The 23,136-nt window shown below is 41.9% G+C and overlaps 1 protein-coding gene across 3 annotated transcripts in view; it reads right to left on the bottom strand.

Annotated features, from left to right (window-relative positions):
* taf2 (TAF2 RNA polymerase II, TATA box binding protein (TBP)-associated factor) overlaps nt 1-23,136 on the bottom strand; it is a 98,312-nt gene that overhangs the window by 52,810 nt on the left and 22,366 nt on the right. For all 3 annotated transcript variants that reach the window (XM_034173896.1, XM_034173894.1, XM_034173895.1), the window contains exons 9-16: nt 18,639-18,752; nt 18,384-18,483; nt 18,162-18,247; nt 17,069-17,204; nt 16,832-16,986; nt 9,798-9,912; nt 9,044-9,153; nt 4,090-4,155 (exon numbers count right to left, since the gene is read on the bottom strand). In XM_034173896.1, the coding sequence (XP_034029787.1) occupies nt 4,090-4,155; nt 9,044-9,153; nt 9,798-9,912; nt 16,832-16,986; nt 17,069-17,204; nt 18,162-18,247; nt 18,384-18,483; nt 18,639-18,752 (882 nt within the window). The remainder of the gene's footprint in view (nt 1-4,089; nt 4,156-9,043; nt 9,154-9,797; nt 9,913-16,831; nt 16,987-17,068; nt 17,205-18,161; nt 18,248-18,383; nt 18,484-18,638; nt 18,753-23,136) is intronic.

Here is a 23,136-nt window from a genome sequence, read left to right on the forward strand (position 1 = left end):
CTTTTTTTTTTTAAATCAGAAATTAATTTTGAGGTTTAAAAGAGCTGTGTATAAAAGAGCAGTTCTGTGACGTTTCTGCACTGTAGTCTTCCGCATTTTGGCCTGATACCTCATTTCTATTGGACAGCGTGAAGCTATGTCACAGCGCACAGCGGCGAAAGGTGGATTGGGCTGAACTTTGACCATGGCAGTTTAACGGCAAGTGGCAATGCGTGCTCCTGGCGGAGCGTTGCAATTGCTCAGATTTTGACGTGATGCTTCATCTCAAAAACACGAAGCGTCTCATTGAAAATAATGTTTTTTAGAGCTATCCGTGATGTATCTAACTCCCTCAACTCTTGCAGTGTTGGCCCTTCAGCCAAGTCAGGAAGGTTAGACTCGATGAAGACCATCAATAGAGCCCTGGACAGGAATGGACTGTGAGGTTCAAGACCAAGAAAAGAAGATACACTTTCAAGCCAGACTAAAGTATGCTAAGGACAACCTGGAGACAGAATATGTAGACTGGAAGGGTGTCCTTTGGTCAGATGAGAAGAAACTAGAGCTCTTTGTCCACAGAGATGCTGCTTATGTTTGAAGAAAGACACCCAAAGAACACCATCCCCACAGTGAAATATGGCAGTGAGAGTTTTATGCTGTGGGGATGCGTCAGTGCATCTGGAACTGTGAATGTCTTCAAGGTAGAAGGAACCAAGAAGAAAAGATATTTTAAAGAAAATCTCCAGCAGTCAGCAGCAAAACTGAATCTGGGTCACCATTTTGTCTTCCAACACGACAACAACCCACAACATATGTTGCTCCTGGTGAAGAACTACCTTCAGAAGAACAAAGTGAAGGTTACTGACTGGCCTACACAAAGCCCTGACTTGAATCCCACTGAAAAACTGTGGGGTGAACTCAAGACCAAGGTCCATGCCAGAAGACCATCAAACTTGGATGAGCTTGGGAGATTCTCCAAACAATGTGCTGGGTTTCCTCAGGAGACATATCTGAGACTTGCTGAAAAACTACAACAGACTGCTGCAGGCTGTTTGTTCCAGCAAAAAGGACACACAATTGACTATAAGCATCAGGGCGGCTAATAATTTTGACCCTGGTAGTTTTTGATTTTTTGTGAAATAATTTTGTTTCTGTGTGCAAAGTACAACCCCAATTCCAATGAAGTTGGGACATGGTGTAAAATGTAAATAAAAACAGAATACAATGATTTGCAAATCCTCTTCAACCTATATTCAACTGAATACACCACAAAGACAAGATATATAATGTTCAAACTGATAAGCTTTATTGTTTTTGTGCAAATATTTGCTCATTTTGAAATGGCTCACCTTTCCTTCTAACAACACTCAATAAGTGTTTGGGAACCGAGGACACTAATTGTTGAAGCCTTGTAGGTGGAATTCTTTCCCATTCTTGCTTGATGTACGACTTCAGTTGTTCAACAGTCTGGGGTCTCCGTTGTCGTACTTTGCGCTTCATACTGCGCCACACATTTTCAATGGGCGACAGGTCTGGACTGCAGGCAGGCCAGTCTAGTACCTGCACTCTTTTACTACGAAGCCACGCTGTTGTAACACGTGCAGAATGTGGCTTGGCATTGTCTTGCTGAAATAATCAGGGACGTCCCTGAAGAAGACGTTGCTTGGATGGCAGCATGTGTTGCGCCAAAACCTGGATGTACCTTTCAGCACTGACGGTGCCATCACAGATGTGTAAGTTGCCCATGCCATGGGCACTAACACATCCCCATACTACACCTCCCGATGACACCTCAATATCCTGTCCATGAATATCACAAACAGGAATGGTGAAAAGGTGCAGCCCTGGCAAAGGCCAACCTCCACCGGAAACGAGTCCAAGTTACTGCTGAGAACCCGAACACAGCTCTCGCTTTGTGAGTACAGAGATTGGATGACTCTGAGAAGGGAACCCCTCGCACAGTATCTCCCAGGGTACCCGATCATATGCCTTCCCCAAGCCCACAAAACACGTAGACTGGATGTGCATACTCCCAGACACCCTCCAGGATACTTGTGAGAGTGAAGAGCTGGTCGGTTGTTCCATGGCCAGGAGAGAACCCGCATTGTTCTTCAATCTGCAGTTCGACGTTCGGCAGAACCTTCCTTTCCAGCACCCTGGAGTAGACTTTACCAGGGAGGCTGAGTAGTGTGATGCCCCTGTAATTGGCACACACTCTCTGGTCCCCTTTTTTAAATATGGGGACCACCACCCCAGTTTTCCACTCCTTAGGCACTGTCCCAGACTGCCAAGCAATGATGAAAAGATGTCTCATCCAAGACACTCCCTCCACACCCAGAGCCTTCAGCATTTCTGGACAGATCTCATCAAGCTCCGGGGCTTTGCCACTGCAAAGTTGTATGACTACCTCAGTGACGTCCACCAGGAAAATTGATGATGATCCCCCACCAGCTTCCAGCTGGCCTCTACTACAGAGGGCGGTCCGGTCTGATGCAGGAGTTCCTCAAAGTGCTCCTTCCAGCACCCAATTACCTCCTCAGTTGAGGTCAACACAGTCCCATCCTTACTGTATACAGCTTGGATGGTTCCCCGTTTCCTCTCCTGAGGTGCCTCATGGTCCTTCAGAAGCATTTTGTTGCTGACCAAAAGTCCTTCTTCATGGTTGCTCTGAACTCCTCCCACACCCGCTGCTTTACCTCCCACAGAGCAGAGGCTGCCGCCCTCCGGGCCTCTAGGTACCTTGCAACTTCCCCCGGAGTCCTCCGAGATAACATATCCTGGAAAGAGCCCTTCTTCAGCCAGACGGCTTCCCTGATCACCAGTGACCACTAGAGTGTTTGAAGGTTACTGCCATTTGAGGCACCTAAGACCTTCAGGCCACAGCTCCCTGCTGCAGTTTCAGAAATGGAAGCTTTGAACATTGCCCATTGTGGTTCAATGACCACAACCTCCATAGGGATGCCAGAAAAGCTTTGCTGGAGGTGTGAGTTGAAGGTCTGTTGGACAGTGGGCTCCTCTAGACGTTCCCAGTTCACCTGCACTATCCCAGGTCTGCTTCCCATGTCTGTCCAAAGTCCTCCCCCACCCTCTGATCCAACTCACCACCAGATGGTGATGAATTGACAGCTCATCCCTCTCTTCACCCGGGTGTCCAGAACACGCAGCCTCACATCAGATATACGATCACAAAATCGATCATCAAACTTTGGCCTCGGGTGCTGTGGTACCATGTACACTTATGAGCATCCTTATGTTTGAACATTGTGTTTGTTGTAGACAGTCCCTGACTAGCACAGAGGTCAAACAACAAACGACCGCTCAGGTTTAGATCAGGGAGGCTGTTCCTCCCAATCACGCCTCTCCAGGTGTCTCTGTCATTGCCCATGTGTCCATTGAAGTCCCCCAGCACAACGATGGAGTCCCCCACTGGAGCCCTATACAGGACTCCAGTCAGGGACTCCAAGAAGGCTGAATACTCCAAACTACTATTTGGTGACTGTTGTTTGTCAAAACGATAGTCACCAAATAGCAGACCCCAAGCCCCCCCCCAACACAAACCTCTCCACCACGATAAGGTGATGGTTCCCAAACATCAGTAAAATAATGTAAACATCCAAAATGAAACTTGGATGTTTAGAAATGCTTTGTTGAAGATTCCTTGCTCTGTTAAAAAAAAAAAGCACTTGGAAAAATTTTCAAGACAATGTTACATTTCATAAGGGGGTGAATAATTTTGTTCTCATGTGTTATTGTGTGCATTTGCTTGATGTCTGTGTCCCGTGACAGAGGAGTGGGTCTTAATAAAATATAGTAAATTTTGTGCAGTTCAAATATTGTGTAGAGCCATTTTGCTTTTGGATATGCTTTTGTCAAATTAGCAGAAAACCTCACGACAGCGCCCCCAACTCAAACCCTTCTCCCACGGCCATGACATTAACTGGAATTAAATGTACAGAAATCATTTACTGATAACTGTAAGGGAACAGTTGGAGAACTCTAATTATACTGATAAAACATCAAACCATCGCTAATACTTGACATGTACGAAAACAAGTTCCAAAAACGATGGACAGGGAAAAGAGAAGAAAGGTGACATAAGTCATGACTTACTCCATGGCCGACAGGTCCATGTCCACCTCCTCTCCATTCATCAGAGGAATCTTCTTCTTCTTGTTACTGAGAAAAGTAACCAAAAATAATCTGTCAAATTCAGCTGCGCTTAATGAACATTTTAGATGAAAGACTTTTGATATATTCTACCGACAAAAATTACAGGAGGCTCAGGTGCCTCATACACCTCTTTCATTTATAAAAATCCATGTGTTTCACTCGCTGTGTGAACTGATTTTCCACTCTGAAGACCTCATGACAAACCAGGTGTGGATACCATTTGATGAGTAGAGGTCCTAGTACCAGATCAGAAACCACCTTGGGTTTCTGGTTGATAACCACCCAGGAAAACAATCCATCCCCACCTCTCCAAAGCAACCATCTACAGTGGGTGATATTACAGTCCCTTTATTGAGAGAGTAACGTCAACTTGGAACATGGCGCCATTTTGGGGCCAAATGTGCTGAACTACTGAATGAACCTTATGTTTTCAACTTTTTTTTAAACAGTTAACCACATACAGTAACACATCCAGGTACAGGTATGATCAAAACAAATATAGAAATTGTTAAGCTATCAAATTTACAATTTATGATGGTTTATTTAATTAATTTAAAGCCTTATTTACGCAGCTGCAGCTCTGTAACTCCGTGTCATGCAATGATGTGCATGACAGTCTTAAAGATCTAGATTAGATGGACTAATTTGACCCTCAACAAGCTTTTCTTTCTACAATCATCACCCCCAAAAGGTAAGCTGTACAATTTCCTCTTTTTTCAGACTGTGTGTTGTAAATTTGCAGACTTTTCTGTCAAACGTATGTGATCCCGAAATGTAATCAACGTGTGTACTACAAAAACTATTAAAATATAATGGGAGACAAAGGAGTGAAAGCAGAAAAATGTCAAATCACAGCCTTTTGCTGTGTCTAATTTAACAGGTGCCGTGGCTCCAAGTCTGAGCACGGTGTGAAAAAATAAATGGCCAGGGTTTTAATCACAAATGACTCCGGTCCCACATGCGAGGGGTTTAATGGAAATACATCACGATCGGACCAGACATTTTATCCGATGTGAGCAAAAAATCTGTTATACAAAATCCGTTATATACGGTGTTTATTACATGGAAAATACAAAAACAGTGGGACTTTTTCTGGTCTGGTGACTGTGAATATCCGGTTCATACGATGACTGTTTAGGTGAGGTTTACTGTACATGGGACTGAACAATAAATTTACCTTGCAAAACTTTGACGATTCAGTTGTTTCCATTTTCATTTTATTTCTTGATTTATTTCACTCATAAAATAAAAATAAAATAAAAACACAAGAATAGCTACTGTTACCAGATTATCATGAATGAAAAGGAGCAGAAAGAAGCAATAACTTGTAACATCTGCCCCTCACACACAAAACAAAATGAACAATTTCAATTAATTGGCTGTACTAACAGCCACATGGCTTTTTAAGACATAAAACTCACAACACTGAGCAATTTAACTACTATTACTCAGAAATTTCATATTTTTTCAACATGGACAATTTTAAATTCTTTTTAAACACATATATATGTACACTTGGAACATTTTAATTCACTGTCAAGATTGTTCCATAAACTATCGCCTCAGATTTGTTGTAGTCCTGAAGCTGGGTTTTGAGAAAACCTCAGTCCCTTTTAGTTCATATTTACTTACTCTTTTGGTGAATCTGTTTTGGAGATTAATAGGCAAATTTTGTCCCTGTGAGCTTTGTACATGTTTTTAAAATATTGATTTCTACCAATTCATTAATTTTTTAGCATTTTTAATTGCATGAAAATTGGGTCTGTTGGACTTCTGTATCCACTTCCATTGACAATTCTCGCAGTTCGTTTCTGTAAAAGAAAAATTGGATTAATATAGGTTTTGCAAGTGTTTCCCCACACTTCAATACAGTAGGTTAGACACGGAACAATCAGTGAGTTATACAACAAAATCAAGGCATCCTTATTTAAAGAGTCTTTAACCCTATACAACACAGCTATGATTTGTGATACCTTTACTTTGACATGATCAGTATGTGATTTTCAGGCCAAGTGTTCATCTATAGTAATGCCCAAAAACTTGACTTCTTGTACTCTTTCAATCTGTAATCCTTGAGCAAGTAATGAAACATCTATGGGTCTCACACGGCTGACTTTATTTTCCCAAATTTTTCTTCTGTTCAGATCTGAAGGGAATCTGTACATTTTGAAGCCCTTGTTGTATCTATTTGTGCATTCAAACAAACAACAACCCGGCATTTTCAGCAAATAAACAAATAAAAGAGCTGGATTTCCAGGTAGACAGATTAACAGCGAACGCTACTTTGAACCCAAGATGGCACCACGAGTCACATGCCCATTTTATAAGACTCTTCATGTTGTTACTCTCTGAATTAAGGGACTCTAGGTGATATAAGTATTGAACACGTCACCATTTATTTCAGGAATATTTCTAAAAGGTGCGATTGACATGAAAATTTCATCAGATGTCAGTAACAACTCAACTAATCCACACAAAGAAATCAAACAACAGATGTTCATAATTTATGTATAATAATGTGAAATAACACAAGGAAAAAAGTACTGAACACCTGAAGAAAGGGAAGTGCAAAAAGACATGGAAAGCCAAGACATCAGTAATTACAAAGAAGTCCTATCCCTCATTTCTAAGGTGTCACACAAGAAACATCTCATGATGGGTAAAATCAAACAGCTCTCTCAAGACCTTCGCAACCTTACTGTTGCAAAACATACTGGTGGCATTAGTTACAGAAGGATTTCTAAACGTCTGAATGTTCCAGTGAACACTGTGGGGGCCATAATCTGGAAGTGGAAAAAACATCATTTCACTATAAACCAGCCAAGACCAAGTACTCCTGGCAAGATTACTGACAGGGGACTGGAAAAAATGATCAGAAGAGTTGTCCAAGAGCCAAGGACCACTTCAAAAAGATCTAGAATTAGCAGGTACAAATGTTTAAAAGAAAACAATAAGTAATGCACTCAACTACTGTGGGCTGCATGCACGCTCGCCACACAAGACTCCACTGCTGAAGAAAAAGCATGTTGAAGCTCGTTTAAAGTTTGCTACAACAACAACATTTAGACAAGCCTCTGAAATAATGGAAGAATATAGTCTGGACAGGTGAGACCAAAATTAAACTCTTTGGATGTCATAATACACACCATAAATGCCACTGCACATCGCTCAAACAACACCACACCAACAGTGACGTTTGGAGGTGGAACATCATGGTGTGGGGCTGGTTTACACTGGCAAATGTCATACAACTGTAGGAAGGATGAATGGAAAAATGTACCAAGACATTCTTGATAAAAATCTACCAGGATGATGAAGACAAAACGAGGGTGGACATTTCATCAAGACAATGATCTCAAACACACAGACAAGGAAACTCGCAACTGGTCTCAGAGAATAAAGCTGCTAGAATGGTCCAGCCAATCAGCTGACTGGAATCCAATAGAAAATCTATGGAAAGAACTAAAGATCAGAGTTCATAGAAGAGGTCCACAAAACCTTCAAGATTTGAAGACTGTGTGGAAGAATGGACCAAAATCATGCCAGAACAAAGCATGAGACTAGTTTCTCCATGCAGGAGGTGTCTTTGAGCTTCATTAGAAACAAAGACTTTTGTACAAAGTATTAAATAAATTTGAGTAAGTGTGTTCAATAATTTCATGTCAGTAGCACCTATGGAAATATATTTAATGAGAAAAATGGTGGCGTGTTTAATACTTATTTTGCCTGCTGTATCTGCCACAGTCAAGTGAAACATGGGCATCTTTGACCTCTTCCGGTCACTGGGGTACCTGCATCCAGCACCAGAGGTATGTGCCACATGGCCAAAATGTGACACCTGATGTTCTCTCACAATGCGAGTGATGCTCCTCATCTGAGTCTCTCTCAGTAACCATTCGTTTGACACAAAGTCATTCCAGCAGAACCCAAAAATCCTTCAAAGAGACCTGGTACCAAAGACACCCAGTCACTGGTTAGAGTAAAAGTCTCACAATGGTATAGTAAGACAGGAAGCACCAGGATCCTAAAGATTTGGACCACAATTCCTGTATTGGCAGTGTGAAACACCTTTGTCCAATGACGTCATGAATCCATAACATCTTCCCAGACATCGTTCAACCTCACAAGGTGAAGACCTAGAGACATGAAGAAAGCAAATGTCTCAACAAGCTTAACACTTCTGATGGCTGAGTCCAGAGAGTTATGGAAATCCTGGAACTTAGTCTTGATCCAGGACAATGACAAACTCAGACACTGTGAATCCTCACTCAGCTTCTCAAGTGTGGCCATTAGAGTATTCATTGATTCCACAAAGATCACAGCATCATCTGTGAAGTCGAAGTCAGTAAACTTTTTCTCCCCATCATGAGCAACCTATAAACCTATAAACAGCTGAACCACATGACCAGCGGAAGTGATTCATGAGGAGCACCTGAACAGACCAAAAATAGATGCATTATAAATGTTACGGAACCAGAAAGAGTTTTCTACAGCATTCAAATATATTGGTGAATTTAAAGAACATATTGATATTTAGAGCATAATTGATATGGAATTTTTGGGGGCTGATACCAATACCAATATCAGGGAATAATAAAAATGTGATACTGATAAACTGAGTGATCTATAAACAAAAAATGGAACATTTCATTATCAAACCCTTATGACAAATAAACGTAATTTAGTATGTGTTTTACAGTTTAAACATGAACTTTATTATAAATAAAGTTCAATGGCAGCTGCTCACTTTGCCTCTTGTACCTAATGTGACTGGGGTAAAAGTTTTCATATCAGCAAATATCAACACATACCAATATATTCGTGAAAGGCTGATATCAGCTGATGCTATCGGCTATATCGGTCAGGCTTGATTCATATGTAGTATGTGTTGTACCGTCTGCTCTTGGAGTGGCAGGGAATGTCATGTTTCAGACTGTTCTCCTCTATTTGCAGTGTGTGATTGAAAGAGCCATCCAGTTCCTGTACTGTCACCTTGATGGGACCCTGCAGAAAAAAGAAAAAAAAAAAAAATATATATATATATATATATATATCTCATAGCAAAACTCAAATTCTTTATGGACAAGAGCTGGAGTTCCTTCTTCTGCCCCACTTTACCATGCTGCATTCCACTGCAAGTTGATAATTTCGAACTGGTATGTCCAATTGGGAAAGCAAGAATGCTAACAGCAAAATCATGGCTCGGGACATTGAGCTTGTTTTCTCGATATTTTCGTCCACCAGGATCATCACACTTTTGTGACCTACTGCCAGACTGACAGCAACACTAACACTCAGAACTTAAGTCAGTACCTGTGTCAATTTATTGCATAAATTCTGCTGTCAATCACGACGTGTAGGTAAAATATGATGAAAAGACTATTCTTTTTACCACCATATTGCTGTGACATCAGATCAACGAACTCCATCTGCACAGATCTTGCCTGAGTTTCTGACTTGGAATTATGACTCAAGCAGCCATTCCATTGCATTTTTCTGAGTTGGAGCTTGTACAATGGAAGGCAGCATTAATCCTCTCCATTATTCTTCATTAGTTTCTTAATCTATTAAACTGCACTGGAAACAAACAGAACTTCCATGACAGGGCAAGCAAACGTGTGAGGATGAGAAACGTCAGATTCTCTCACCACATATTTCTGAGTCCCAGATGAAGTATAGTCCTGACGGATCTCCAGCTCCAGCACATTCCTTTTTCTGTTGAAAGCAAAACTGCCGAAGAATTTGACGACACCACTCTGGTCTCTGAGTACAAAGCAGGTTAAGTCTGACACGTGTGATCAGTCTGCAGTCGGCGCTCTTTATTATTAAAGCAAATCTGTCCAGTGATGATGCATCAGTGTTTCTGCCTGAGTAACACTATTAATAATGCTAAAGGACAAAGCTAGCCCAAGTTTCCAGACAGGTCTACTTACAGGTAGTCCAGCACTCAGGATCTAGTCCAAGATTGAGCACAAGTAGTTCTGGTAAATAGTGGGAGAAGACTGAGGACATGCTGGAGGTATTATTAGTTACAGGACTTGGCCAGGGATAAGGGAGTATGGGTGGAGCTGCTTTGTCACAGACAAGTGGCAGGAAATGAATGAGTGTTTGAAAATAAATAAATACAGATCAGAGCAGGTAGCACAGCAGGACAGGAGTTGGCCAAACAATATGTAGACCTGGGCATGAATTCCCACTTGTGTCCTTGGACAAGACGTCATCTGTCTCAGTCCAGAAGTAGAGGTAGCGGCCTTGGCTGGGGCAGTTAAACCTCGTTTCCACCAGTGGGTAAGAACGGCTAAGTCTGTCTTGGCTTGTGTTTCCACCACCAGCAGATCCCTTTTGTTTAGTAGGCAGAGCATGTAGACGTCGATAGGCACATAATCAAGAGCGTGTACGCTGTCACACAGCCTCACCACCTCCATGCGGAGTCCACACAGTGTAATTTACCATTTAAAAAAAAATGTAATTATATTTTTGTCTTTGTGGATCATGGGATTTATTTTCATCGTGTGCAGATGGCTGAAGAGTCGACTGATGCCTGTGTTAAACGCTGGCAAGAATGAATGAGGCGCTGTGACTCTTTCAACATTTAAAATAAGTCAATGTCTTGTTGTGGACCAAAGTGCCGGCGTTCTCTGGTTCAGGCTGAGAAATGCACCGGGAGCAGACAAACATAGAGGGACTTCTTTAAAAATGCAGCGTTTCTTCAGCCACGACAAGGAACAAATGTATTTCCAGATGTTGTTTTCCAAAATAAGGACACTTTATGCGGACAGGATGTGATGATGAATCTGAAATGACGTAACAGGTAAGATAAATGTGTGAATGGTTTTAATATTTGTAACAGTCTGAACTGTATGAATCGTCACGTGGGGACTGCAGCTTTAGCTGTTGCTGAGCCAAACGATGGACAGCAGCGGGTTAGCGCCTCCCTTTTGTTACGCTCCATTTTTTGGGTCCGAGCCGAAGGGTGCAGAAAAACTGTTACGGTACAGCTCGCTTATTTTGGTACCCATTCCTAAATCTGGATGTGCAAATCCACAAATAGCGTGCTGTGCTGACCCGGACCTCAAGGTAGAAACGGGGCTTAACCTGTGATGGCCTACTGTCCCATCTTGGGGGAGTCATGGATATGCTTTACAGTTTTACAAATAAACGATTCCTTCAGAGTGGTTTAAGTGCCTTGGTGGCTTCCCTCATGGGTCTCCTTGCACAATAACTCGATTAACTTTATCCAGTCCACTTGTTACTTCACCCCTTGGAAGGGGAGTGAAGTATTGTTTTTAGTGGTTCTTTATGTGTGTGTGTGTGTGTATGTGTGTGTGCGTGCCTGTGTTTCCACACTTGACAGTACCTGCAATGGAGTGTAACTGATTAACTCATTGACAGCCCTTCATGACCGGGTCACAAGCCCAATTGAATTTTTTGATTTTCTGGAGGAAATCACTGAAGAAATTAACACATTGAAAATATGGTTTGACCGAAACAAACTGTCATTAAAGTTAAATACGACAGGGATGAAATGGAGGTGTAAGAGTCACTTGATGTTCACAGGAAACACTTATTTATTTCTGTATGTATATATGTATTTATTTATGTATGTTCATTGTTAGTTGGTTTTATATTTTCTGTTGTGTTTTTATTCAGGTTCTTTTTGTCTCTTTCTCTAAAATTGTATATAAACATTAGATTAGTTATTATTACTATTATTGTTGTGCTTGGTATTATTATTAATATATAAACAAAAATAAATTTAAAAAAAATATTACAATTTGTAATACATTTGACTCCTTTACGACAACAAACGCTTGACAGCTGCAACTGCTTAATGCTAACTTTAACATTGAAAATGCCATAGACATGCTAATGTGTTAGCATCGGTCCCGTTTTTAAGTTATAAAATACATCTACAACCCCTGGCAATAATGATGGAATCACCAGCCTCGGAGGATGTTCATTCAGTTGTTTAATTTTGTAGAAAAAAAGCAGATCACAGACATGACACAAAACTAAAGTCATTTCAAATGGCAACTTTCTGGCTTTAAGAAACACTATAAGAAATCAAGAAAAAAAACTGTGGCAGTCAGTAATGGTTACTTTTTTAGACCAAGCAGAGGGAAAAAAAAAAATGGACTCACTCTGAGGAACAAATTACGGAATCACCCTGTAAATTTTCATCCCCAAAACTAACACCTGCATCAAATCAGATCTGTTCGTTAGTCTGCATCTAAAAAGGAGTGATCACATCTTGGAGAGCTGTTGCACCAAGTGGACTGACATGAATCATGGCTCCAACACGAGAGATGTCAATTGAAACAAAGGAGAGGATTATCAAACTCTTAAAAGAGGGTAAATCATCATGCAATGTTGCAAAAGATGTTGGTTGTTCAAAGTCAGCTGTGTCTAAACTCTGGACCGAATACAAACAACATGGGAAGGTTGTTAAAGGCAAACATACTGGTAGACCAAGGAAGACACCAAAGCGTCAAGACAGAAAACTTAAAGCAATATGTCTCAAAAATTGAAAATGCACAACAAAACAAATGAGGAACGAATGGGAGGAAACTGCAGTCAACGTCTGTGACTGAACTGTAAGAAACCGCCTAAAGGAAATGGGATTTACATACAGAAAAGCTAAACGAAAGCCATCATTAACACCTAAACAGAAAAAAACAAGGTTACAATGGGCTAAGGAAAAGCAATCATGGACTGTGGATGACTGGATGAAAGTCATATTCAGTGATGAATCTCGAATCTGCATTGGGCAAGGTGATGATGCTGGAACTTTTGTTTGGTGCCGTTCCATTGAGATTTATAAAGATGACTGCCTGAAGAGAACATGTAAATTTCCACAGTCATTGATGATATGGGTCTGCATGTCAGGTAAAGGCACTGGGGAGATGGCTGTCATTACATCATCAATAAATGCACAAGTTTACGTTGATATTTTGGACACTTTTCTTATCCCATCAATTGAAAGGATGTTTGGGGATGATGAAATCATTTTTCAAGATGATAATGCATCTTGCCATAGAGCAAAAACTGTGAAAACATTCCTTGCAAAAAGATACATAGGGTCAATGTCATGGCCTGCAAATAGTCTGGATCTTAATCCAATTGAAAATCTTTGGTGGAAGTTGAAGAAAATGGTCCATGACAAGGCTCCAACCTGCAAAGCTGATCTGGCAATAGCAATCAGAGAAAGTTGGAGCCAGATTGATGAAGAGTACTGTTTGTCACTCATTAAGTCCATGCCTCAGAGACTGCAAGCTGTTATAAAAGCCAGAGGTGGTGCAACAAAATACTAGTGATGTGTTGGAGCGTTCTTTTGTTTTTCATGATTTCCATAATTTTTTCCTCAGAATTGAGTGATTCCACATTTTTTTCCCTCTGCTTGGTCTAAAAAAGTAACCGTTACTGACTGCCACAATTTTTTTTTCCTGATTTCTTATAGTGTTTCTTAAAGCCAGAAAGTTGCCATTTGAAATGACTTTAGTTTTGTGTCATGTCTGTGATCTGCTTTTTTTCTACAAAATTAAACAACTGAATGAACATCCTCCGAGGCCGGTGATTCCATAATTTTTGCCAGGATTTGTATCAACTGTTTCAGAAGACCATAACAGGTCAGTTTAACATAAAAAAGGTAAACAATACTCACAGCCATATGCTCTTTAGGGTTTTAGCGGGGGAAAGCGAAAGAAAAAATTAATCAACGAAACAATGATCAAAGCATTGCTTCGATCTGCAAATCACTGCTTCGATTGGTTCAAGGTTCAAAGCAAAGCTGCACTGCAGAAAAGTTGATTCCAGACCCGCTGCAGGGTCTGGAATCAATGTAGAGAAATGATAATTTTCCTGACAAACATCCCCAAAAACAACGGGCACTCTGAAGGCCGATAAGGGAATCGTTAAGTAAAAAGCTTATTGATGTCGGTGGATCGAATCATTTCTTAACGATACTCGAAAGGAACCGATTCTCGATGCCCATCCCTAATCAAGATTTCACTTTATATAGTCTTTGAAGGATTACGTCAAAACTACTTCATGGATTTTCACCAATTTTGGCACCACAGATAGATATTAGGGCACGGAAGACTCCACTGAATTTTGGAAATGATCTGCATCTGAATTTAGATTATGGGTCAAGATTTCACTTTATGTACGCTTTGAAGGATTACGTCAAAACTACTTCACAGAATTTGACAAAGATTTCAACACAGATACATATTAGGCCATGAAAGACTCCATTAAATTTTGGAGGGGATCCAGATCCAAATTTGGATTCTGGATCAAGATTGATTTGAAGGATAATGTCAAAACTACTTTATGGATTCTCACCAAATTTGCACCACAGACAGATATTAGGGCATGGAAGACTCCACTGAATTTTGGAGGTGATCTGGATCCTGGATCAAGATTTCACTTTATATAGGCTTTGAGGGATTTCTTCAAAACCACTTCATAGATTCACCAAATTTGCACCACAGATAGACATTAGGGCATGGAAGTTTCCATTAAATTTTAGAGGTGATCCAGATCTGGACTGGCATCAGAAATCTGACTGCTCTTGTTGTTCTTGTGCATGTTGTGGCATGCACAAAATGAGGAAAATATTATCAAAGTTATGATCATGCTGCACAGATGAGTCACTGAATGTTGTCGGGCGTGCTGTGGCATGTTTTGTCGTTTTAAATACAACCCCAATTCCAATGAAGTTGGGACGCTGTGTGAAATGTAAATAAAAAGAGAATACAATGATTTGCAAATCCTCTTCAACCTATATTCAATTGAATACACCACAAAGACAAGATATTTAATGTTCAAACTGATAAACTTTACTGTTTTTGTGCAAATATTTGCTCATTTTGAAATGATGCCTGCAACACATTTCAAAAAAGCTGAAACAGTGGTATGTTTACCACTGTGTTACATCATCTTTCCTTCTAATAACACTCAATAAGCATTTGGGAACTGAGGACACTAATTGTTGAAGCTTTGTAGGTGGAATTCTTTCCCATTCTTGCTTGATTTACAACTTCAGTTGTTCAACAGTCCGGAGTCTCCGTTGTCATATTTTGTGCTTCATAATGCGCCACACATTTTCAATGGGCAACAAGTCTGGACTGCAGACAGGCCAGTCTAGTACCCGCACTCTTTTACTACGAAGCCACGCTGTTGTAACACGTGCAGAATGTTGACATTGTCTTGCTGAAATAAGCAGGGACGTCCCTGAAAAAGACGTTGCTTGGATGGCAACATGTGTTGCTCCAAACCCTGGATGTACCTTTCAGAATTGATGGTGCCATCACAGATGTGTAAGTTGCCCATGCCATGGGAACTAACACACCCCCATACCATCACAGATGCTGGCTTTTGAACTTTGTGCTGGTAACAATCTGGATGGTCTTTTTCCTCTTGTCTGGAGGACACAACGTCCATGATTTCCAAACACAATTTGAAATGTGGACTCATTAGACCACAGCACACTTTTCCACTTTGCGTCTGTCCATTTCAAATGAGCACGGGCCCAGAGAAGGCAGCGCCATTTCTGGATGTTGTTGATGTATGGCTTTCACTTTGCATGGTAGAGTTTTAACTTGCACTTGTAGATGTAGCGACAAACTGTGTTAACTGACAATGGTTTTCTGAAATGTTCCTGAGTCCCATGCGGTAAGATTCTTTACACAAATGTCGGTTTTTAATGCAGTGCTGCCTGAGGGATCGTAGGGCACAGGCATTCAATGTTGGTTTTCGGCCTTGCCATTTACTATTACTTACTATATTATTTTCTGATTATATTATGGACTGTTGATGATGGAATCCCTAAATTCCTTGCAAATTAACATTGAGAAACATTGTTCTTAAACTGTTGGACTATTTTTTTCACAAAGTTGTTCACAAAGTGGTGATCCTCACCCCATCTTTGCTTGTGAACGCTGAGCCTTTTGGGGATGCTCCTTTTATACCCAATCATGACACTCACCTGTTTCCAATTAGCCTGTTCACCTGTGGAATGTTCCAAACAGGTGTTCTTTGAGCATTCATCAACTTTCTTTTGTTGCCCCTGTCCCAACTTTTTTTAAATGTGTTGCAGGCATCCATTTCAAAATTAGCAAATATTTGCACAAAAACAAAAAAGTCTATCATTTTGAATATTAAATATCTTGTCTTTGTGGTGTATTTAATTGAATACAGGTTGAAGAGGATTTGCAGATCATTGTATTGTTTTTATTTTCAGTTCACACAATGTCCCAACTTCATTGGAATTGGGGTTGTATAATAATTACAATATGTTGGCGTTGCTCATCACAAAGAAACACAAAGAAAGGTTGAACTGTTGGTAAGAATATCATCAAAGAATATCTCATTAATTGTTATATTCCACTAGTTGCTGGGTGAACTGGGTGCTGGGTGATAGGGTGAACTCTCCTATCTCTGATCGCCTTGTTGCGTTTTATATTACCCTTGTACAGATTTGTTTTTCCCCATGTGTTCTAAGGTCTTAACTGTTAAACATAGTATAAAGAAAGTTTGAATGATTTTATTTAGATTTGATGTCATAAAATTATTAAAACATGCAAAAGCTGAAGGTGATGAGTGTGTTCCATTGGTAACTTTTTAAATGTAAAAAACAAAAAAAAACAAAAACAAAAACCCAGCAAAAAACAGATAAGGATACACCCATTGTTTGATGAGGGGGCCGATGTCTTTGCCAGAGACGTTGGAAATGGATTTGAGGAAAGCATGAGTAGAGAGAAGCATCTGGCTCCACATGTGACTCTGGTACTTCTGAGACGAGGCCGTACTGGCCAGACTGAGCAGCTTGTTAAAAACCTGATGGTGGAGAGAGAATTCTGAGATGAAAATAAGACTGAACCTCTTATTAAGAACAGGGAGGATCCCGCCTGTGACGGACCTGCAGCATGAACTCCATGCTGATCCGGTTTTCAATCAGCCTCATCACCAGGTGGGCCTTACACTGAAACATCTTGTAGTATTCCCACGACAGCGTGTGAGGATGTTTGATGGAAAAGTGAAGGTGGGGAGTTGGACTGTGGAAACAAAAACACAATCAGTGCCTCAGACAAAAAAAAACAAAACAAAAAAAAAAAACAGCAAAAATGTCTTACAGCTACTTTAACCCACAAATACATGTCGGTGCAATGCTGATAAAACAGGGCTGAAGCATCTCTTCTCAGGTGTTATGTGGAATAAAAAAAAAAAAAAAAAAAAATTGCATTTTAGTAACTACACCAGACTGAGAAATTTATGTGAAAACCTATGACATCAGTGTGGAAACTAAGAGATGATTTCTGTAACGTGATGTCACAGAGCAGAAACGTTAAATAAAATAAATCCCATGAACACCAAAGTTGATGATTACCTGCTTTCTACAGTCCAGCCCATAATTATTTAGACAGTGACAATTTTTGTAATTCTGTCTCTGTAAACCACCACGATGTCTTTAAAATGATACAATCAAGATGTGCCATTACTGTAGTCTTTCAGCTTGAACTCATGGGGTTTAACAGAAATAAGTTTTTCTATTTTCAGAACCCATATGCAATTGGACAAACTGCATATAAGAATTATGTTTTAAAACAAATCAGAATTTTTACTGCCAGTGTTCTTTAAAACATGTCGAGGGTTAGACAGACAAACATTTTAAAATCACTGAATATCTATTGGACGTAATTTCTATCAATCATTAATATTAGCTGTTGCTGATACGCAAGTAAAAAAAGTCTAAACATCCATCCAGTTGTAAATGGGCATGAGCCTCGACTGGGGAAGTAACCTGCACTGGACTGGTGTCGGTGCAGGGGGAGAGCAGACTCTCATCCGCTTGCCGCTGCAGAATCCAGAGGTAAGTGCAGGCACCAATGGGCCAATATAGGACTGACATGTTCTCTATTAACATCGGCTACTGCCGTTATGTAGGTCTAAAAATCCAGAAGGGTAATTAGTTATCATCTGTGAGATGCTTTTCACAATTTTTTTTCCTTTACTTGTCCTTTTCTTTGCCTCCAATGAAGGTCGGATGCAGCAGAACCCCTCCCATCGTAAGCTCATATTCCACAATTTTGTCCAGTTCCTACAAGAAAAAAAAAAGAAAGAAAAAAGCATAACAAACTGAGAAAAGTAATCTGAAACAAATTCAGTGCATAATTTTAATGAAGAGGATCCCCAAAGGCAAGTCAGTGTGAAAATATAATCACAATAATCAATACCTCCTTGATCCAATGTCGGTAGTCATTAACACCAAAGGTCTTCTTCAGGTAAAGGCCATAGATGTAGCCTGAGATTCCCTTCAACACCCACTCATCAGCCCTACAGAAGACAACAGGAATAAGACATCACCGTGTACAAACTTTCTATTAGTTGATAGATTCGACTCCACACAAAATTCTTAAACCTTCCCTCTGCCTGCTTTGGGTGCCTTACTGGCATTTTAATATTAAATAATTTAAAGTTCTGAGCCTCACCAAGACATTCTGGAGATAAAACAGCCAAAGAATTGTTGTGCCAAGGCCTGGGCCAGACAGCGGCGAGTCAGCGGGGTCTGGTCGATGATCATGGGACTGTGGAGCAGGTTCGTACTGACAAAACACAGGCAACATCACAGTCTGACAAAAGCAGCTCAAAAATCCCTTCATCAATGATGTAGATTTTGCCTGATAATACCATTAATAACAAGAATAACAAATCCTTTAGAAAATAATTCCTACAAGAAGTATTTTTACAAAATGAGATAGGTGCAGAGAGAGTGTACGTGTGTTGTGAAGGCGCTTATGAAACTCTCTGTGCAGTGTGAGACAGTTCTGGACTGAAGACCAGGTTTTAGGTGATCTACGGCACAAATGCTTTCTGGTGATGGAAGACGATGCACCAGCTCTGTGCTTGACTACACCTGATATTTAGACCAACACGGTCAAAGGAGAGCAAGAAGTATTATTATTTAAAGGACACGGTCCCTGGGTGTAAAAATGTCACCGGCATCAAGTGGGCTTTGCGTTGCTTTGTGCTTGTTGTAGAATACAGCCCGACTAGACTAAATACAACCTCTGTGTGCAAATGATGTGGCACTGAGGTTATATACACAGCAAGGTGGACTTGTCAAGTCAACTCTGGGACTATGCACTGGTGTCACGTGTTGACACATTCACAACATCATGGAACTGGCTTGGGTCTTGATTGGCAACCACCCAGCCAGATCACAGGTCCACCCTCACTGCTCGAAAGTAACTGTCTATCTACTGCAGTCAGGTGAAGCATAAGCATCTCCTCTTGGCCATCTCTAGCTACAGGGGTCCTGAACGCGGAGACACCTGCACAGAGAAATGCACCACCTTTCAAAAAGTCGAAGATGACAATCTCACAGTGTAAGTGATACTTTTCATCTGAGTCTGCCTCAGCAACCACGAGCTGAACACAAAGTCATCCCACCAGTGCCCAAGGATCCTATAACCAGACCTAACACCAAAGACATTCAGCCATCACCTAAGGTCAATGATTAAAGTCTCACAACCACAGCGCAAGACAGGAAGCATCAGGACACTAAAAGACTTGGACCTTCATGTAGCAGGAAGACCGGCGACGGAGTGGACAAGAGACAGTTTTCCCAACTAAAAACATTTCTTTTTCTTCTTTTCCTATTTTCTAAAAGTGCAAATATTTACAGTGCATCCCAAGATGGGCATCAAAAAACAAATGAGCAAGAGTGCCAGACTATACCTATCAAAGACTCTGGGCCACTACTTACATACACGTTCACTGAGACACAACCTTCCCCTCCGACCCTCCCACAGGTAAGCTCCATTCACAAAATCAATCAATCAACTAAATAACAGTAACATAAGCACAAAATAACAACCCAAAGAAATACAAACAAAATACATTAACACCCAACACCATTTCCTTTAACCAAAAACCCATTCTAAGCATAATAAAATGGAATATGAACATCACCAGATAAAACACCCCTATCTAAAATAGTTTACTCAGCCTAACCCCTGTATTTACACTGAATGGAACATTCACTCGGTTTGCCCCAAACAAGGAAGTACCTGCATGCTGGTAACTTTGGTGAGTAAGCTTAAACTGTTACAGAAATGTTTTACCAGTGTTTTAAAGATCACTAAAACAGATGAATTTTGATAATGAGTAACTGTATAAGATGCGCGTTTTGAAACGCGGTGGAAATAAACACACTGCAGAAATGCCGGTAGGCCTTTCCCTGCACTCTTAGTCACAAATACTAGGTAAAAGTTATGGCAAATGGTGATTAATGATGGTAAATAATGAACCAGGAAAATGAAAACAATACATACAGATGGACGAAGAGTGAAACACAGTCGGCGTCAGTGCAGCACAGTTGTTAAATGCTGGCTAATTGCTGCCTACACGCCATTGACTGCGTAAGCGTCACAGCCCAGTCTGTGACATTTCCCCCCCCTGTTCTGAAGATGCCCCCTGGGGCATCCTAGAAAGGAAGTCTGCAGTGGTATTCAGCTTCCCAGACCTGTACAGCAAGGAACCACCTAGTGATCCTTGAGTTAGTATCCTTTATGCGTCCTAACCAAGACAATGCCCTGTGGTCAGTCTCTAAAATAAATTTCCTCCCCAACAAATAATATTTAAAAGAGTCCAATGCCCACTTAATAGCGAGACATTCTTTCTCGACTGTGGAGTAGTTACACTCCCGCGGCAGCAGTTTGCGGCTGATGTAAGCCACAGGTCGCAAATGTCCATCTTCCTCTTGCAGCAACACCGCACGAAGGCCTCGGTCTGAGGCATCAGTTTGGACAGTGAAAGTCTTGTTGAAGTCTGGGCTGAGCAGCTCAGGCTCCCTACACAAGGAGTCCTTCAAGCCCTGAAATGCTGCCTCACACTCGTCAGTCTATGCCACCTTGTTAGGCTGACTATTACGTGTGACCTCAGTCAGTGGGACCGCTCTCTCTGAAAAGTTGGGTATAAAGCGTCTATACCACCCAACCAAGCCCAGGAAAGAGTGCACCTGTTTCTTGGTGGTGGGGCGCTCAGCGGCCTTGATGGCCTCAACTTTCCCAGCTTGAGGCCGAATGACACCCCGGCCAAACATGTAGCCAAGGTACGCTGTCTCCTCCCTGGCCAGCATGCACTTTTCAGGATGGATGGTCAGGCCCGCCTCCTTCACCAAGGAGAGGACCAGCTGCAGGTGTTGCAAATGCTCCTCCCATGTGGAGCTGTATATGCAAATGTCATCCAGGTAGGCGGCGGCAAAGCCCTCAGTCCCTCTGAGGAGCCTGTCCATCAATCTCTGGAACGTTGCATGCGCTCCATGCAATCCAAAAGGGAGCACCGTGAATTGGTAGTGGCCAAAAGGTGTCCTGAAAGCCGTCAGCTTCTTGCTGTTCTCAGCCAACGGCACTTGCCAATACCCTTTGCACAGGTCAATGGTGGTCAAGTACTTGGCTTTGCCGAGGCGCTTGACCAAATCATCAACCCTCGGCATGGGGTAAGGGTCAAACTCGGACTGGCCGTTGACCTTCCTGCAGTCCAGGCAGAACCTCAGGTTGCCATCCTTCTTGGGGACAAGGATGATGGGGCTGCTCCACTCACTGGAGGATGGCTCGATCACCCCCAGCTCCAGCATCATGTCCAACTCATCCTTCAGCACGGGCAGCAGGCTCTCTGGAACCCGGTAGCATGGCTGTCTCACCGGCTGCTGGTCTTTCAGGGTTATGCGGTGCACCACCATCTCCGTCCGTCCCGGCCTCTCCAAGAAGAGACCCTCGGGTAAGATGGCGGTCAGCTCCTGCTGACGGTCATTGGACAAGTGGCTCAAGTCCAGTGTAGAGCCTTCGCCCCAGCACGGTAGGTACTGCTCGCTGTGCTCCTCCTCTTCCTCAATGGCACGGATGAACAGGGCAGACACCTCTGGCTGGTGCTCTTGACGCTCAGTCCACTTCTTCAGCATGTTCACGTGGTAGACTTGGTGCTTCTTACGATGGTCTGGCATGTGAATCTCGTACGTCACCGGTCCCATCTGCCTGGTAACAGTGTACGGCCCCTGCCACTTTGCCAGCAGTTTGTTCTCAGAGCTGGGCAGCAGCAACAGGACCTTGTCACCAGCCTGGAAGCAGCGTGTTCTGGCAGAATGATCGTACCATGTCTTTTGTCTCTCTTGCGCCTTCTGCAGGTTCTCCTGTGCCAGGGTAGATGCAGCAGCAAGTTTCTCCCTCATCTTCAGCACATACGAGATGATGTTCGTGCCAGCAGACATCTCGCCCTCCCAAGTCTCTTTCAGCACATCAAGGGGACCTCGAACCTGGTGCGCAAACAGGAGCTCGAAGGGGGAAAATCCTGTTGACGCCTGGGGGACTTCTCTGTAGGCAAAGAGCAAGTATGGTAGCCACTGGTCCCAGTCCTTGCCAGAGTCTTCCACAAACTTCTGAAGCATGTTGAGAAGGGTCTGGTTGAACCGTTCAACAAGTCCGTCGGTCTGTGGATGGTAAGGAGTGGTTCTGATACGCCTAATGCCTAAAGGTATCATAAACCTGCCTGAGGGTCTTACTCATAAAGTTGGGGCCCTGATCGGTAAGCACTTCATGGGGTACCCCTACTCTAGAGAAGAGCTGCAGCATGGCTGTTGCAACTCGCTTGGCTGTAACATCTCTCAGGGGAAAGGCTTTGGGGTATCTTGTGGCATAATCACATAATACCAGGATAAATCTATTCCCTGACTTGCTCTTTTCAAGAGGGCCTACCACATCAACAGCTATCCTCTCAAATGGCGTGTCAATAACAGGTAAGGGGATCAATGGGGTACGGGCAAAGTTTTTACCTCCTGACAGCTGACACTGAGGACAAGACTTACAAAATTCTTTAACATCAGAGAACAAACCTGGCCAGTAAAAACGTTTGCTTACTCTCTGTAATGTTTTCAAGTAGGCCAAGTGTCCAGCCCAGGGTACAGTGTGACCCAATTCCAGCACCTGCCTA

Source organism: Thalassophryne amazonica, chromosome 7, assembly GCF_902500255.1.
Source record: "Thalassophryne amazonica chromosome 7, fThaAma1.1, whole genome shotgun sequence".
Taxonomy (NCBI): domain Eukaryota; kingdom Metazoa; phylum Chordata; class Actinopteri; order Batrachoidiformes; family Batrachoididae; genus Thalassophryne; species Thalassophryne amazonica.